At 48.9% G+C, this 18,287-nt stretch overlaps 1 protein-coding gene across 1 annotated transcript in view; it reads left to right on the top strand.

Moving 5' to 3' along the window:
- Window positions 1-18,287, top strand: part of CNGB3 (cyclic nucleotide gated channel subunit beta 3) — a 125,823-nt gene that overhangs the window by 14,630 nt on the left and 92,906 nt on the right. Inside the window, exon 3 of the mRNA XM_059673042.1 lies at window positions 8,119-8,245. Within this exon, the coding sequence (XP_059529025.1) occupies window positions 8,119-8,245 (127 nt within the window). The remainder of the gene's footprint in view (window positions 1-8,118; window positions 8,246-18,287) is intronic.

Raw genomic sequence — 18,287 nt, forward strand, 5'->3', positions numbered from 1 at the left:
TCAACGACCTGGGGCAGCTGCAGGAAAGCCCCTGGCCCTCCCCTTCCCGCCTTTGAGAGGGTAACATGGGAAGACCGGTTCGTTTTCCTAAATTATTTTTTTTATCTCTCTACCCACTTTCAACAATGTAATTTTTTTAAAGGGCGGAGGAAATCCCCTTTTGATTTGTGGGTTTTCTTTACTTGCTTCTTTTGAAGACTACACCTAGTCTTCCTTCAGGTGGGAATGTGTAGAACAGCAGCCTGCTTCCATAGACCAGCATCTGCTCTGCCGTCTTTCTCATCGCTTCACCTCAGCCCAGGCACAGCGGGTCTCCCATGGGCCAGCCGCAGCGACCTGCAGAGCAGGAACAGTAAGCACCCTGCACCACGGCTGTCACATGAAAGCCGTCCAGTGCTACGTCCCCGCTGATGAGCAAGGCTTGGCTGCTCAGCTGCTGGACTCTCTGATTCAGGATATTCGGGTGACGTGTCACTGAAAGAGAAAAACACTTAATAATCCTAAGGCTGGTTCCTGATGGAAGTTCACTCATGTCAAACTTCCCCACACGGTGAGATTCCTACACCAAGAGGACATAACAACAGGTGTGGCCCTGCCCTGGCCGGTTGCTAGAGCATCAGGAGGCCTGAAGGGTGGCAGGTCCGGTTGAGCTGGAGCCCCTGTCTTCCCCCACATCGAATGGCTCCCGTGTGAAAGGACACTCCCACAGAGGAGTGTGTGTGGCCAGCGATGGGGAACTAAGCTTACAAAATGTACTTTGAGAAAAGCATAACAAGAATAAACATGTCACACTAAAGATGAACCTGGGTTTCATGCCATCAGCGTGGACTCTGAGAGGAGAACTGGAGATTGGAGCCCGTCCCGTTAGAATAGCTCACGGTGAGGCAGAGCTGTAGCTGGACTTGCCTGGGTGTTCTGTGGTTTCCGCGTGGCTCCTGTCGCCTCCCGGGCTGACACGGGTGACCGCTGCCCTCGTCAGCGCGTTTCATGTTCACAGTACAGATTCTCACAGCATCTTCAGAAGCGCCTTCCTCCTCTCCTTTCGAAAAAATCTGAGGATTAAATAATGCTTTTCAATTGCTGATAAAAAAAAAAATTGCAGGACCACTTTTTTTAATCCTCACCTGAGGATATTTTATTTTTTCCATTGATTTTTAGAGAGAGTAAAAGGGAGGGGGAGAGAGACAGAGAAAGAGACATCGATGTGAGCAAGACACATTGATTGGTTGCCTCCTGCATGCACCCCTACCAGGGCCAGGGATCGAACCTGCAACAGAATCGAACCCATGACCCTTCGGTCCTTGAGCTGAATGGCCCCTCAAAGACATTCCACCTCATCCCCAAAACCTAGGAATTTGTTACACGGGGAAATTGCTGATGCCGTTAAGGATAAACATGATGTGCTTTAGAGCTTGAAGTGATAACAATAATCTGTCACCACGCTGGATTGGCAAAGGACAGAGACCTCCGGGCACCGCCCGCGGCCAGCACTGGGCATGCGGAGGCCTGTGTGCACTGAGCTGAAACGCCACTGCGCTGGAGGCTGCTCCTTCCCCTCTGCCTCTCACCACAGTCCACGCGGCTGCCCTCTCAGGCCCGTGGGTTTCTCTGCACAGCCGCTCCGGACTGCTCTCCTCCTCCGGGTCCAAACCCCAGAGCAGCCTGCTGACTGGACGGCAGCCCTGTTCCCATGGGCAGGCCCCTCCCACCACCATTAGGCGCCAGCTTCGGGCTCAGGGGACAGATGTGCGGGCTGAGGGCCAGGTGAAGGACAAGTCAGGCTCTGGCTGATCAAACTCCTCAGTCTCCACCTGGTTCTGTTGTTGTTTGTTTGTTTTCTTAATCCTCACCTGAGGATATTTTTCCATTGATGTTTAGAGAGTGGAAGGGAGAGGGAAAGTCAGAGAGAAACATCTAAGTGAGAGAAGCACATGGATTGGTTGCCTCCATGTGCCCCCACCAGAGCCTGGGCCAGGCTACGTGCCTGCAACCACGATAGGTGCCCTTGACCAGATCAAACCTGGACCCTTCAGTCCGCAGGTCGCGCTCTATCCACTGAGCCACATCAGCTAGGGCCACCTGTTTTTAAGACTCAAGAGAATCTAACCCATGTGGGTAGGGTGGGGTTTTTACATTTTTTGGATAAAATGCCCTATTTTTTGTAGTTTGCACAATTCAAATATATTTGCATAATTCAATTAAATCAGCCCTGTGCTGTTAGGCTCTTTCTGCTGAAAACGTGGCTGACTTTCAGAAACGGCTTCGGCCTCCAGATCCCGGGCCTCCTGTGCCTGCAGACGCTCCAGGCGACCGAGCCGTGTCTGTCTTACACACACACCAAGCAGTGTGCTGGCGGAACGCTGTTTACGCTGCATTTTCCTGCGTGAAGTCTTAGCTGATCCTCATGGAATCCCCAGGACAAAAGTGGTTATGGAGAGAGTTTACCCGACGGCCGGAGGATTCGCGGCCAGGATGCGCTCTGCGGGCCCTAGCTCCGCGCGTGAAGAGAAGCGGGCTTCCGGAGGAACGGCCCAGGGAAAGGGCCTGCACCCAGCAGGACGGTGAGAGCAGACAGGATTCCCGTCCTCCCACGGACCAAGCTCCCTCAGACGGTCTGGTTCCTGTGTGTGGACTTGTTCATTTCTTTGCGTGCGATGACGTATCTTGGGTGTTTTACAAAAATCCCTCCAGGACATTTTAGCCGTGAGGCTGACTGGAGGACAGTAACCTTGCCCCTCCCTCGGGAGCGGCTCCAGCTCAGCTCCACCTGCACACACACACCCCTACCCCAAACCCCCCACCCCTCACTCCCCACCCTCACCCCCCACCCCTCACTCCCCACCCCTCACTCCCCACACAGCCACGGGCTTCGCTGTTAGACAAGTGTTGTTGTTAGAATGTTTGGTGGTTTGTTCATTCATTTGTTTGTAAATCCCATGGATAGGCCCTTCTTCTGCCTCTGGAACAGATGAAGAGTCTATTTCCTCTCTATGTGCCAGCCCTTGGAGGGGTTGGCACAACTGGCAGATCACTGGTTCGCCTTGTCTTTGTAGTTGGGCTGTGAGTCCCCGGACCCGGGTGACCCGAGCTCTCGCTGCGCTCTGTCTCTGGGTGCAGGGGTCGCATGGCACGTCCCCACAAAGAATTCCCACTGCGTTCCACGGGTCTCAGCGGACCCTCCTGAGTTAGACGCTGTGTGCGTTGCTACAATGTTTGTCAACTTCCTCCAGGTCATCTGACAGGCTACCAAGATATAATAAAGTTCCCAGTGCAATCAGTGTTATAATTAAAATTATTCCAAGAACATTCTATATTCTGGCAGCTGCAAAATTAACCACGAGCTGAGTCAGACATGCAATCTTGGGCGCCAGGAAACGATCATTAATCATACCCTCTGAACGCGGCGTCGTTCATCAGGCGCTGCAGTGTCCTTTCCTGAGGAGGACAGAGGAGGATCGCTCCCGCACCCAGCGAGCGCGAACTCAGGCGTGGTCTCTTCATTCCTCTGGCGTCTGGCTGCTCGGGCGATGGCGTCTAACACAGGAGCTCTGCTCTGGACAAGCCCACAGCGCCCTTGGCGTTTTAAGAATTAGAAAGTCCGCCCGTGAGAGCCTTGCCCACACCAACCCTTGCAACCAGCAGCGCATTTTCAAGTCTTCTCTTTTAAAACCCATCCCCCAACAGCCAGCTGCATCAGCGCCTAATTCACAGCCCTGTCCCCGAGTGGGTTCTTTCTCTGAACCCCCTTTCCCAGCAGTTACTTGGTGCCCCCATGGAATGCGGAGGCTGGACTTGCCCATCGCTTTCTTCCTCTGCGAAGGGGGCCATGTCTCGCCCCGGCCTGAGTCCCCGGGCCCTGCTGCGCCGGGCGGGCTGTTTGGAAGCGGATCCCGGATCCCGGGGGCCGGGGAGGCCAGCCTGAGCCAGTGGTGTGGCCGCAGACTCGGTGCCGGATCTTGCACGCTCCCTCCCAGCAGCCGCCTCACACACCGGGACTCTGATCTCACTGCCCGCCCGGGCACACGCTGCAGGGCAGCACTGGGCCAAGCGGGCTGAGGAGGCCCCGGCAGCAGAGAGCACCGTCGGCAGGAAGACACAGAGGGCCCTGCGCCCGCGCCTGCGGTTGGGGAGGGCAGTGCAGCAGCCGCAGCTCCACTCGGGTGCTGGGAGACACTGGCGTGGGTTTGGCTGCTCTTTCATGAGGCGGTCGCTGCAAACAACCTGACCATTTGCTCCCACAAACAGGGAACACGCTGCAGGGAAAGACACCCGTGAAGAGGGCAGGGGACGAGGAGTCTGCTGTGTTCAGTCCCCACGGGGATTTTCAGACTTGTTCCGCTGCGTCCAAGAATAGGCAGTAACTGGTTTCTCATATGTTCTTATTGATTTTAGAGAGCGAGGAAGGGAGAGGGAGAGATAGAAACATCAAAGATGAGAGAGAATCATCCATCGGCTGCCTCTGCACAACCCCTACTGGGGATGGAGCCTGAAACCCCGGCAGGTGCCTGACCAACGGGGGAATCGAACCGTGACCTCCTGGTTCACAGGTCAACGTTCAACCCCTGAGCCGCGCCGGCAGGTTGGTTTCTCATCTTCCTCAACAAGTGAGGCTCGAGGTTTGTTCTGTGATTAAAATGTTCGTCCACTAGCAGATCAGGCTGCAATTGATTTCTATGCAGCCCACAGTTGTCCTAACGCAGGCAGGGTCATCGTGGCGATGTCTAGAGAGGACCCGGAAGGTGTGAGCATCTACCTGGCATTAGTGTCATCCGGATGTTGTGAGGATGAACAAAACCTCCTCGTCGGAAGGGGAAAGGGCGTGCGCAGAGGAGCAGCGGGCAGCGGTGCCTGCCTGGGCTGCAGCCTGTGGAGCCTTGGGCCTGCGCTCCCACAGCAGGTGGTCTGGGAGCCTCTAAGAAACTCTGTTATAGCTTCTGCTTGTTTTAGGTCCAGAGGTTTTCATCTGACCCTTTTATTCATATTCCATGTCCTATTTCAATCCATTTTTTTATGGGGGCAGTGTACCTAGAAAGATACAGAAACCAACCCTGGCCAGAGCTCAGGTGATTGGAGCATCATCCTGTCCACTGACAGCAGACAGGCTGAGCCCCAGTCAGGGCACACACCTAGGCTGTGGATTCGGTCCCTGGTAGGGACACACATGGGAGGCAACCAATGGATGTTTCTCTCTCACACTGATGTTTCTCTCACTCTCTCTCTCTCTCTCTCCCTTCCTCTCTCTAAAATCAGTGAACATATCCTTGGGTAAGGGTTCAAATAAAGGAAGAAAGGAAGGGAGGGAGGGAGGGAGGGAGGGAAAGGAAGGAAGGAAGGAAGGAAGGAAGGAAGGAAGGAAGGAAGGAAGGAAGGAAGGGAGGGAGGGAGGGAAGGAAGGGAAGAAAGGAAGGGAGGGAGGGAGGGAGGGTGGGAGGGAGGGAGGGAAAGGAAGGAAGGGCAGAAGGGAAGGAAGGAAGGAAGGAAGGAAGGAAGGAAGGAAGGAAGGAAGGAAGGGAGGGAGGGAGGGAGGGAAGGAAGGAAGGAAGGAAGGAAGGAAGGAAGGAAGGAAGGAAGGAAGGGAGGGAGGGAGGGAAGGAAGGGAAGGAAGGAAGGAAGGAAGGAAGGAAGGAAGGAAGGAAGGAAGGGAGGGAGGGAGGAAAGGAAGGGAGGGAGGGAGGGGAAGGAAGGAAGGAAGGGAGGGAAGGAAGGAAAGGAGGGAGGGAGGGAGGGAGGAAGGGAGGGAGGGAGGGAGGAAGGGAGGGAGAGAGGGAGGGAAATATACAAACCCAATGGCTCATAACCCTGCTTTAGTTTAGATCCCTTTGAGGAGCTCATATTAAGCCTAGATCCTCTGCATGTGAAACACACATGCACAACATGCAAACACGCATGCACAGCATGCAAACACGCATGCACAACATGCAGTCTCAAGGGGCCCAGTCCATGCAGGCCCTGGACATCTGGCCAGAGGTTAGAGCGCTGCTCTGCCATCTTCAGTGTTTACAGATCACGGGAAAGCGTCTGGCTGTTGCCTTCTGAGGCGGCAGGATGTGGCACAATGCCAGGGACCATAAGTGAGCTTTTCGGCTCGTTAAAAAGAAATGGAAATATGGCTTAACCCAAACACACAGGGAAACAGATCCTTCTCTCTTATGTCTAGCCAGAGCCGCTCATGTTAAAAGGCTCTTTACTCTGAACTCTGCCCAGGGCTGGTCAGCACCCTGCTGACCCCACGTGCTGCACAAGAGGCTCCTGTCCCGCCAGCGGACCGAGTGCAAGCAGAGGCAGCCTCGCCTGGGGCAGTCCTCAGGCACGACCGCTCCTGCGGCGAGGCTCCTCTGTGCCTGGCAAATGGGGGTGTTGGGGAGCTTTTCAATTAAACATGAAAAACCACCCTTATTACTGTGTTTCCTAGCTTTGCATCCAAAACTACTGTAATTTCAAAATAAAGGCAGGTAAGAGATGCATCCTGAAGAAAACTGTCTTGAGAAATCGAGGCTGTCAGCTTTCTTAGTCATTAACTTTTAAAAACTGTAAATGGTGACTCAATTTTATCATTCCCTCTAATCTGGAAATATGCTCCAGAAAAAGTTAACACATTTAAAGATTTTAGATGGATCATAGAAAGTTTCATATTACAAGACTTGTACGGTGAACACTCTTGTAAAGTAAGTCATCGCCCCCTCTCTGTAACTTTTGCAAATCCAGATTTTCAATACTGGTTGGGCTTAACTTTTTTAATTATAATGTAACTAGTGGCCCAGTGCACAAAATTCATGCACATTAAAAGGGGATTAGAGGAAATATTTTAATATTGCTATTTGCCCTTTCTCTATAATAGAGGTGTCAGAGATGAAAGAAAATTAATAAAATATATATGAAAATCTTCCTCCTGTCAGAGTCTGGGGCATGCCTCAGGACCCAGAGTCAAGTCCCCACCCACCCATGGTGCACCTCAAAATCACACAAGACCCACACCCTGCCGGCCCCACCCCGCCAAGCCCTGCCAGGTGGGGACACAGCCTCAGGACCCCCGTCAAGACCTGCCTTGTGGGGGGCGCAGCCTCAGGTGCCCTATCAGGCCCTGCTGGGCAGGGGCCTCAGCCTTAGGTCCCCCGGCACACCCTCAGGTCCCCCAGCCCAGGGCATTGGGGGCACGGTCTGAGATCCCCCGTCAAGCCCTGCCAGGCAGGGGGGGGGGCGCAGCCTCAGGTCCCCCGCCCTGGCCCAGCGCCATGCAGCCTCAGGTTCCTGCTGATCGCTTGTCACAGCTTGTTACGGGAACTCTGCCTCCACTGTGGGCATAGCCCTCTTGTGACAGCATGATGGAGTGAGGGTCAATTTGCATATTACCTCTTTATTATAAAGGATACCATAAAATAAGGTCTATAATTTGGACCTTGATTTCAGTTTTCTAAGCCCAGTACTTCCAATCAAAGAGAAATTCGAAACCTGGGTAATGAGTAACCCTTATGTTGTGCTCATTGTATTCCTTTGCTTCTTCTATATTTTCTTTTTATCTTTAAAATTTTCTCCATAATCCAAATATTTACAGTGAGTTGATTATCCTCTGGGTAAAATGCAACTTAAACTATATTAATTGGGAATTATATTTGTAGACTTAAAGGGAGCATTTCATTTTTTGGAGTGAAATTGAAACCCACACACATCGGTTTGTGTTGCTTCTTCAGAAAAGATGTTGTAGCTAAAGATCAAAGCAAAAGCAAGGATTTGATTGCATTAAAAATTATAATCCAAAATTCTGAAACCATAATGGCACCCTTTATGCTTATCTTATTTTTCTGAATTTTATGATGCATCGAATTCAGCCATAAAAATATGAGTACTTTAGCAGAACTGAGAATGACAATGTCTCAGCTTACTAATTTTAAAAAGAAATGTACTCTGTGAACTTTTGTTATATAACCCAGCAACTTTAGGTATATTTTCTGTCTGCAGGTCAGCTCCTCCTGCGTAGGGCACTGCTTCATAGCAGGGGTGCGGGGAGGCGGTACTGCGAAGCCGCTTCTGGGAAAACAAGTGCATCTTTGTAGCTTCTGTTGTCGGACACAGCCATGTCGAGGCTGGCATAGATTCTGTCTACGCTGTTTCCTTCCACAGATAACACCTCCGGGGAGAACTTGCTCAGGGATCAGACCGCAAACCCTCGATCACCAAACGCAGCAGAACCGCCCCGGAGGATCGCAGAGCAGAAGGGCACGGGGGCCGAGCAGGAAGGCCTGGTCAGGTGAGCAGTCCTGAGGCCCGGGCCCATGTTCGGATGCTCCTCAGCCTGCACTGGAGCGCTCCCCTGCTCCCCATCAGGGTGGGCCAGGGCAGGGGAGCGGCAGTCAGCAAACCGCAAGGGACTGGCCGGAACCGAAAGGGGGTGTCTGTCCAGCTCCTTGTCCCTCACCGGCCACTCGTGGCCACTAACCAGGGCCTGGGCCTCCAGGTGGCTGTCACCAGATCTCACCCACGAACGTGTTGTGCTCCATGTCTGGGTCATTGGGGTCACCTGGTTGCTAAGCATGAATCTGAAAAGAAGGAACTGAAGAGGCTGCGGGATTCTTTCCAGGTTCACGAAGAAGTAGCTGTCCCAGTCCTGTAAATGCGTCATTTTCCCGAAGACCGGCCCTCATCCCCTTTCGCTGCTGAAGACGGTGTGCACAGCCTCCCCGTGTAGTGGCGGGCGGGGGCAATCTCCGTGCCCAGAAGGAGTACAGCTCTGTGCACACTCCCCCGCCCCTTAATGGGATGTCACAGGAGACGGCAGTTTCCACATGAATCACTGAGTTCACAGCACAAGCCCCGAGGAGCCCTCGGCTCCCACCGCCCTGCTCTTCCTGCCGCTGCTCCAGTTGCAACAGTTCAGCTGCAGCTCATCCCCTCGCGAGGTTATGAAACAATGGGCGTGGCGCCTCCCACTCACCCGAAGGAGGAGCTGCATTTATTTATTTATTTATTTAAATAGAGCAGCGGTTCTCAACCTGTGGGTCGCGACCCTTTGGCAGTCGAACGACCCTTTCACAGGGGTTGCCTAAGACCTTCCTGCATATCAGATATTTACATTACGATTCATAACAGTAGCAACATTACAGTTATGAAGTAGCAACGAAAATAATTTTATGGTTGGGTCACAACATGAGGAACTGTATTTAAAGGGCCAGAAGGTTGAGAACCACTGATATAGAGGAAGGGAGAGGAAGAGAGAGAAACATCAGTGATGAGAGAGAATCATTGATCGGCTGCCTCCTGCATGACCCCTACTGGGGATTGAGCCTGCAACTCAGGCATGTGCCCTTGACCGGAATCAAACCTGGGACCTTTCAGTCCGCAGGCCATGCTCTATCCACTGAGCCAAACCAGCTAGGGCAGGAGGAGCTGCATTTAAAAAGAAGTTGAAAGCACAGATTTCTCCCCCTCAGCCCTGCTCCTGCTGGCTCTTCTGCGTTGAGCGAATGCTGTGGGGCCCCTGGGAGCTGGCCGTGCATCAGAGAGAGTGCATTCCCAGTGAGCACGGGTTGGCTATGTGAGAATAAGCACACGCTCACTCTGCCACACACACACACACACACACACACACACACACACACACACACACGCTGTTTAACAGAAGTTAAACTCCACAGAGAGAAGGTGTTCAACTCTGATGTAGCCGCGGAGCTCACAGCGGGGAGGTACTGACTCCTTTGTTTCTGTTGCTGTCAGTGTTTGCAGAATGATTTGCAATCCTGTTGGTGGTCATTGCTGTCTCACAGGTCAGCAGCCATGGCACAAACAGGTCAATAGTTTACCTGTAGGAACAAGGTCCCTAGGTCAAGGTCAGACACCAAGGACTTAAGTTCCAGCGCGGGCTTATTCCTCCCTCCCACCAACACACTCGCCTTTAATGCGCACCTACTCGTCCGAGCCAGTCTCTTTCTAGTCTTTATTTTACTGTATTTTTTGTAATGGCCAGTATTTTTAAAGGCCTGGGGTGGAAGCCATACTAACAGTTTTGGGATGAAGCCCTCCTCGCTCAGATCTGTTCCCAGGATGGCACTTCCACTCTTCTGGAAGGTGCCAACGGAAGCCTTCCCATGACCCAGAAAGCGGGTTGGTCAGCACGTCTCAGACACAAACGCCCTGGCATGGTCTGGGGGGCTCGCCTGGCCTGGTCCCCTTTTCACTTGGCTCTCCCCCAGCACCAGCTCCTCCCACCCTCTCCATCCCTTGCTCCAGCCTCCCCGGCTGCCTCAGGCCGCCCTACTCCTGAACTGGGTCTTCTCTGGGATAGTGGACTTTTCTGCAAGGCAGGCGGCAAAGTGGCCTGAGAGCTGTTGACGAGCTGAGTAGATCCATGTTAGCTTGAAGCTCCTGCTCGCGTGTGAGAGGGCTGGCATGTCTCCTCAGGATGGGGTGAAGACAAGCTGCGTTGAAGGGGTGACTGGCATGGCACTGGGTCCTCCTGTCCCAGTACTAGAGCCTTGCTGTTTTCATTTCATGGGCATCAGTGGTGCCATAGCCAGAATCCTAGAGGGTTCTAGAATGTGTTGCTAGAAAATGAAACAGCTTCCTATTAAAAGTGTTAGCTCATCGTGCACTGAGTAAAGATCATGTTGGAATTTGTAGTCATTACAAGTCAACACCTCCCCTTGTGCAAGGTCAGGTGTTTAAAAGCTCTTTCTCTGAGAAACACATTAAGCATGTGATTGATTGCAGGCACTCGGTGTAGATGCTATGTGAGTGACTGATGCTCACCTCAATCTTTCGAATTTTGAAAGCGTTAGATTAGATTATTCATAAGTAAAATTTTAAAATAGGTTTCTCATTCTAAATGCATTTACCTCGTCCTCTGGCCTAAGCCCTCTGCTGAATAGGGATTTTGTGTCAACTTGAGTTGCATGTCCTGGGTTTTGCTGTCTGTGTGTGAAGTACCCTGTACTATTCTTGGTCACCCCTTGAGTTTCTGTCACACTCAGAGATGGGCAGAGGTGGGTACCAGAAAACCAACCAGATGGATGGATAGATGAGAGAGAGAGAGAGAGAGAGAGAGAGAGAGAGAGAGAGAGAGAGAGAGATGATAGATGATAGATAGATAGATAGATAGATAGATGATAGATAAATAAATAGATGATAAATAGATGAGAGATGGATAGATAGATAGATGAGAGATAAATGATAGGTAGATAGATAGATAGACAGATAGGAGATAGATAGATAGATAGATAGATAGATAGATAGATAGATAGATGGAATGAGATTTAGTGTAAACGCCTGGCTCCATGGTTACAGAGGCTGAGAAGTCCCAACGTCTGCAGTGGGGAGTCGAGGCCCAGAGATCCCGGTGCAGCTCTGTGGATCCTGCAGCCTGAGTGCAGGAGGAAGGACGGTGCAGGTGCGGTGCAGAGGCTGGCAGGTGCAAGACCCGAGAAGAGCCATGTTCCAGCGGTGAGAGGGCAGGAGAGACCCTGTCCCGGCTCCCACAGGCAGGCCCACGACTGGCCTCTCACTCAGGAGAGGGTCAGCCTTCCTGTGCGGTCACACCGTCGGCTGCTTGGACGAGGCCCACCCCACCAGAGAGGGCAGTCTGCTTCATTCAGTCTCCAGGTTCCCTGGTGAATCACACCCACAGCCCCCACCCCCCCAGACACACCCAGCGATGCTCACACCTGCCGCCCAGTCTCGCTGACACATCAATGACCTGGCACACATAGGAGCATTGAAACTGCCGGCGGTTTTCTGGTGCTACAGTAGTCTCCCACCCTCCACCCCTCCCACCTGGCCGGCAGTGACGATCCCCTAGAGCCAAATATCAACAGTACAATGATTGAAATTTCTCTTGAGAGCCAAATTTTTTAAACTTAAACTATATAGGTAGGTACATTGTTATTAACCTACCTATATAGTTAAGTACTGTTGCTATTTGGCGCCTCCCCCGCGCTGCATATCCCGCGGCCGGCCTGTGCTGCGTCTCCCATCGCCTGACTGACCAAAACCTCCCCACTTCTTCTAATGCCACTTCTTCAAAATAGACTCACCCAGGCCGAAAACCGACTTCTGCACATGGGCCACAAAGTTTCAATCGCATTGTACTTGTGCACCCGCATGTGGTATTTTGTGGAAGAGCCACACTCAAGGGGCCAAAGAGCCGCACGTGGCTCTTGAGCCCCGGTTTGCCAACCACTGCCCTAGACCATGTGTTGGAGAGAATGTGTTTAAACAAGGGAACCGGAGAGCAGGCATCAGGTGGGGGCTGCAGCTGGACCCGCCGCAGGCCCAGAATGGCTCCCAGGGGCCCGGACTGTCTGACGTGCAGCGCACAGCTCCGGCAGAAGCGGGACTCCCTCTGCCACCCTGAGACCTGCCTGCAGGCGCCAGCCTCGGAATTTGCATTTGCCGCACTAAGAACTGTTACAGAAAACCACAAGCAAGAGAGATCGGCAGCAAATCAGGGAAGCTCATCCAGACTCTCTGGGGATTGGTCATTTATTTTGGGACTGATAACAGGCACTTAAATTGTGTTTTACTTTAAGATACTTAAGACTGTCACTGACTCAGTAAATTGTATTATGTTGCTGCCACTATTGTTTTCCTCTTCAAAATCCAATACCAGAGGCGCAGTGCACTTAATCACTAGCAGAGATCCTGGTACTCCATACAGTGTGATCTGAAGGGCCATCTCTATTTCAAAAAAAGTAATTATTAGTAATACATATATTATGTTTTATATATATGAATGGGCAAAAGTAGGTTTACAGTTGTGAGTACACAAAACAGCTTACTCTTGTATTATTATTTACTAGAGGCCTGGTGCATGAAATTCGTGCACAGGGGAAGGGGTGTCCCTCAGCCCAGCCTACACCCTCTCCAATCTGAGACCCCTCAAGGGATGTCCGACTGCCCATTTAGGCCTGATCCGGCCTAAACGGGCAGTCGGACATCCCTCTCAGAATCCAGGACCGCTGGCTCCCAACCGCTCACCTGCCTGACAGCCTGATCACCCCCTAACCACTCCCCTGCCAGCCTGATTGACGCCTAACTGCTCCCCTGCGGGCCCGATTCCCCCCAACTGCCCTCCCCTGCTGGCCTGATCGCCCCCAACTGCCCTCCCCTGCAGGCCATCTTGTGGTGACCATCTTGTATCCACATGGGGGAGGCCATCTTTGACCACATGGGGTGGCCATCTTGTGTATTGGAGTGATGGTCAAGTTGCAAAGTACCTCTCTATTATATAGGATTACTAGAAGCCCAGTGCAGGAATTGTGCACTGGTGGGGTCCGACTGGCCCGCCCCCGTCATGGTGATCAAGGCCAAGCAGCTGGGGGGAGGGGCTGCAGGTGATTGGCTGGTGGGCCCACCCAGAAAGGGGGGGCTGATCAGGGGTCAGCGACCGGGGGAGGGGCGGTGGGAGGTTTGCTGGCCAGCCCCACCCCCAATTGGTGTGTGTGTGGGGGGGGGGGGGTAGGGGGGATCAGAGGTGGGGCAAACTAGGAGAAGGGCCACAGGGGGGTGTTCAGCTGCCCTGCTCTCAATCTGGCTGGTTCACTGGCCACAGTGGGCATCATAGCAACCAGTCATTCCAGTCATTACAACATTCTGGTCGCTGGCTTTTTATATATATAGATTTGTAGGCCTGCTCTTGCCCAACCCTGTATATATACGAGTATGTTATATGTAATACAATATTCGTATATTATGCATCTATCATCATATATGTGTGCATTTGGTATAAATTACCTGCTAGAACCTCCACCTGAGTCTTTAGTTCGTAACCGCCAGAAGTTAGGTGTGGAAGCAGGATGAGCCAGGGGTGGGCACAGCCCAAGTGCCCTCTGGTGGGTGGCTGGACAAAAGTTGGCAGATGAGCAGGCTCATGGCCCCGAGAGGAGCCAGCCCACAGACTCTGTTTGTGGTCCCCTGTAATCTCTTCACTGTCCATCATGGAGAGAAGACAGATCATTTGCCTGTTGCCATAGAAACTGAAGCAGACACACTTGTGTCTCCTTCCTCTCTTCTGGCACAAAAAGAAGAAAATTAGACAACTTTTGTATCATTTTGCAGCACCTAAATGATGAAATGCAAACCTGGGTATTCCCATGTCCCTAGAAAGCAGCACCTGATGGGTGACTGACTGAAAGGGTGTCTCTGAGGCCGGCAGGTAACACATGCATGAAGCACATGGCAGACAGACGAGCCGGCCAGGAGAGGAGGCGGCTGGGTGAGCGAGCGACCTGAGCTTGTTCCCCGTGGACAGCTGTCTGCCTGAAAGCTGCCTGTGGAATTTGGGTCCAGTGATGCCAATGTCAATTTTTTAAGAAAACCCCAAAATCTAGAAGTCCATATTTTGAGTACCACCAGAATATACTGAAATTCTTTTAAACTAGAGGCCAAATAAACACAAATTTCCCATGTCTGTGAGGTCACTGTCACAACGCTGAGATGCAGCCCTCAGAACAGCCTCCACGCAAGTTGGGCCTGGGGCAGCATGTCTGCAGGGCAAACTCAGAAGTGTAAGGACAGTCTGTGCACTGGAAGTGATAACTCTGATACATTTCTTTTAAGTGTAATTTTGTTATTAGTATTTGGGTTTATAGTGTAGTGTGTTTTCACATATTGTATTTTCAGTGTCTGAGGGATCTTCTGCCTGCCGTTATTTAATAAGCAGCCTTCCATGTTCTTGAAGCCAGTCAACTTACTGCATTCATGAGAGTCACAGACGCATCAATAGAAGAGTCTAGAAAGGAGGTTCCTTGAGTCCATTTGAGTTAATTGACTGATGGAGGTGGGAAAATCTAGTTAGTAACAGTGATGAAAGCGGACATTGCTGTCTTGATCCTGTTTTTAGGGGAAATGGTTTTAGTTTTTGCCCATTGAGTATCATGTTGGCTGTAGGTTTGTCATATATGACCTTTATCATGTTGAGATATGCTCCCTCTATTCCCACTTTGATGAGAGTTTTTATCAAAAATGGGTGTTGGATTTTGTCAAATGCTTTTTCTTCATCTATTGATATGATCATGTGATTTTTGTCTTTCAATTTGTTTATGTTATGTATCATGTTTATTGACTTGCAAATATTGTACCAGCCTTGCATCCCTGGAATAAATCCCACTTGATCATGGTCTATGATCTTTTTAATATATTGCTGGATCCAATTTGCTAATATTTTGTTGAGGATTTTAGCATCTGTGTTCATCAGGGACATTGGTCTGTAATTCTCTTTCTTTGTAGTATCTGTATCTGCTTTTAGAATTATGATAATGTTGGCCTGGTAAAAAGAGCTTGGAAGTGGTCCTTCCTTTTGGATTTTTTGGAACAGTTTGAGAAGTATATGTGTTAGTTCTTCTTTGAATGTTTAGTAAAACTCCCCTGTGAAGTTGTCAAGATCTGGGATTTTGTTATGCTGGGAGTTTTTTAATTACTGCTTCTATTTCATCAGTAGTTATTGGCCTATTCAGGTTTTCTGACTCTTCCTGATTTAGTTTTGGGAGACTGTATTTTTATAGGAATTTGTCTATTTTTCCCAGTTGTCCAGTTTGTTGGCATATAGTTGGTCATAGTATTTTCTTACAATCCCTTGTATTTCTGTGGTGTTGGTGGTTATGTCTCTGCTTTCATTTTTGAGTTTATTTATTTGTGTCCTCTCTCTTTGTTTCTTGATGAGTCTGGCTAAGGATTCATCAATCTTTTTTATCCTTTCAAAGAACCAGTGGTTTCAGTGATTTTTTTTTGTATTGTTTTTTAGACTCTATATCATTTATTTCTACTCTAATTATTATTACCTCTTCCTTCTACTTATTCTGGGCTTTTCTTGTTGTTCTCTTTCTAGTTCTTTAAGTTGTAAGGTTAAATGGTTTATTATTATTTTTTCTTGCTTTTTGAAGTAGACCTGTAGTGCTATGAACTTCCTTCTCAGGACTTCTTTGCTGTGTCCCAGAGATTTGGGGTTGTTGTGTGTTTATTTTCATTTGTTTCCAGGAATTTTTTTATTTCTTTCTTGATCTCGTTGGTAACCCGTTCATTGTTTAATAACATGCTATTTAGCCTCCATGTGTTTGAATGTTTTCGGGTGTTTTTAGTGTAGTTTATTTCTTACTTCATTCCACTGTGATCTGAGAAAATTTCAATCTTCTTAAACTTATAGAGACTTGTTTTGTGTCCTAACATGTGGTCTATCTTTGTTAATGATCCATGTACACTTGAGAAGAATGTATATTCTGCATTTCTGGGGTGAAATGTTCTATAAATGTCAATTAAATCCATCTGATTCAGCATTTAAATACCAACAACAAAATGCCCCTTTAGCTCCATGTGAGCAGCTAGCTGTGGTCCTGCTTCTCTCTCCTCAAACCAATCACTGTGTTCACTCCTCTGCATCCTCTCCTCCCATGTCCTCCTGACTGTTCCAACCAGGACTTCACTCATTCACTCTGCCAGCTTTTACCTGATTTTATGAATGCTGTCCAGGGTTTTGTCCACAGTCACCAAAGTCAGCCCTGCCCCTACACTGCTGGCTACAGGCCAGTCCCGTTCCACTGCCTCCCTCTACCCAGCAGCACCACAGCCACTCCCTCACTCCCTCAGAAACAGCCCTGGTTTGGCTTCCCAGATGCCTCTTTCTGAAAGTTCATTATTGATGTATAAAAAATGCCATCAATTTCTGGATGTAGATTTTGTATCTTGCTATCTTGCCAAATTCACTTATTAAGTCTAGTAGTTTTCTGGTGGAGTCTTTAGGGCTTTCTATGTACAATATCATGTCATCTGCAAATAATGACCATTTTACTTTCTCCTTTCCAATTTGGATGCCTTTTATCTCTTCTTGTTTGATTGCTATGGCTAGGATTTCCAGTACTCTGTTGAATAAGAGTGGTGAAAGTGGACATCTTTGCTTTGTTCCTGTTTTTAAGGGAAATGCTTTTAGTTGTTGGTCATTGAGTATTATATTGGCTGTAGGTTTGTCATGTATGGCCTTTATCATGTTGAGGTATGATCCCTCTATTCCCACTTTACTGAGAGTTTTTATCAAAAAAAAAAAAGGTGCTGGATTTTGTCAAATGCTTTTTCTGCATCTATTCATATGATCATGTGGTTTTTATCTTTCAATTTGTTTATGTGATGTATCATGTTTATTGACTTGTTAATATTGTACCAGCCTTGCATCCCCAAAATAAACCCACTTGATCATGGTGTATGATCTATTTAATATATTGCTGGATCCTATGTGCTAATATTTTGTTAAGGATTTTAGCATCTGTGTTCATTAGGGATATTGGCCTTTAATTTTCTTTCTTTGTAATGTCTTTACCTGGTTTTGGAATTAGGATAATGCTGGCCTGGTAAAAAGAGCTTGAAAGTGTTCCTTCCTTGGATTTTTTTAATAGTTTGAGGAATATAGGCGTTAGTTCTTCTTTGAATGTTTGGTAAAATTTACCTGTAAATCCATTCAGTCCAGGACTTTTGTATCCTGGGAGTTTTTTATTTATTTTATTTGTGTGTGTGAGTGCAAAAATTACTCTTTTATTTACAGAAAGATCAAAACCAGGCAAATACAAAATAAAATGTGCTTACATTATTTTAAAAATTAAGAGAAAAAGATACAAAATTCAGAATAGCAATTTCCTTTCAAGGGAATGGAAAGGAATAGAACTGGGAAAGTCATACAAGGGGCTTCAAAAGTATAAATTGAGCAGTGATATAAGGTACTTACTTTTAACTGTTAAAACCAAATACATAAATTATATACTCCTTCATTATATATGCAATGTTGCAAATTTTTAAAAAAATGAAATAAATTTAAATAGTTCCATTTTAGAGAAATAATCAGAAGAAAACAAATTCATTTTAGCAAAATCTGACCATGAAAAAAAATTAAGACTAGTTACTTTGTTTTACTTTCAGGTTATTCCTTAAGTACAAAATTTCAAAACTTTGATTGGCTGATAAATATTCTAAATTTGGTTATATTTGGAGAAAATACACCTTTACATATTAAGGGATAAAGGACTATGACGTGTACAACCTACTTTCAAACAGTGCAAAAAGCACATTATACGTACACATATCCTATATAATAAAAGCCTAATGTGCAAATTGTCCCCTCAACCGGGAGTTCAACCACTCGCTATGATGTGTGCTGACCACCAGGGGGTGGCGCGGAACATGGTGGGTGTCAGCGACGCGGAACTAGCAGCGGGCAGCAGTGGAGGCACTCCTGGCCCAGATGGGCCCAAACAAGAGCGGGACCAAGGCAGGATGGTGGAGCAGTTGAATGGGTAGCGCCAGGCCAAGGCAGGTGTGAGTGA

The sequence above is a fragment of the Myotis daubentonii genome, chromosome 17 (assembly GCF_963259705.1).
Source record: "Myotis daubentonii chromosome 17, mMyoDau2.1, whole genome shotgun sequence".
NCBI lineage: Eukaryota > Metazoa > Chordata > Mammalia > Chiroptera > Vespertilionidae > Myotis > Myotis daubentonii.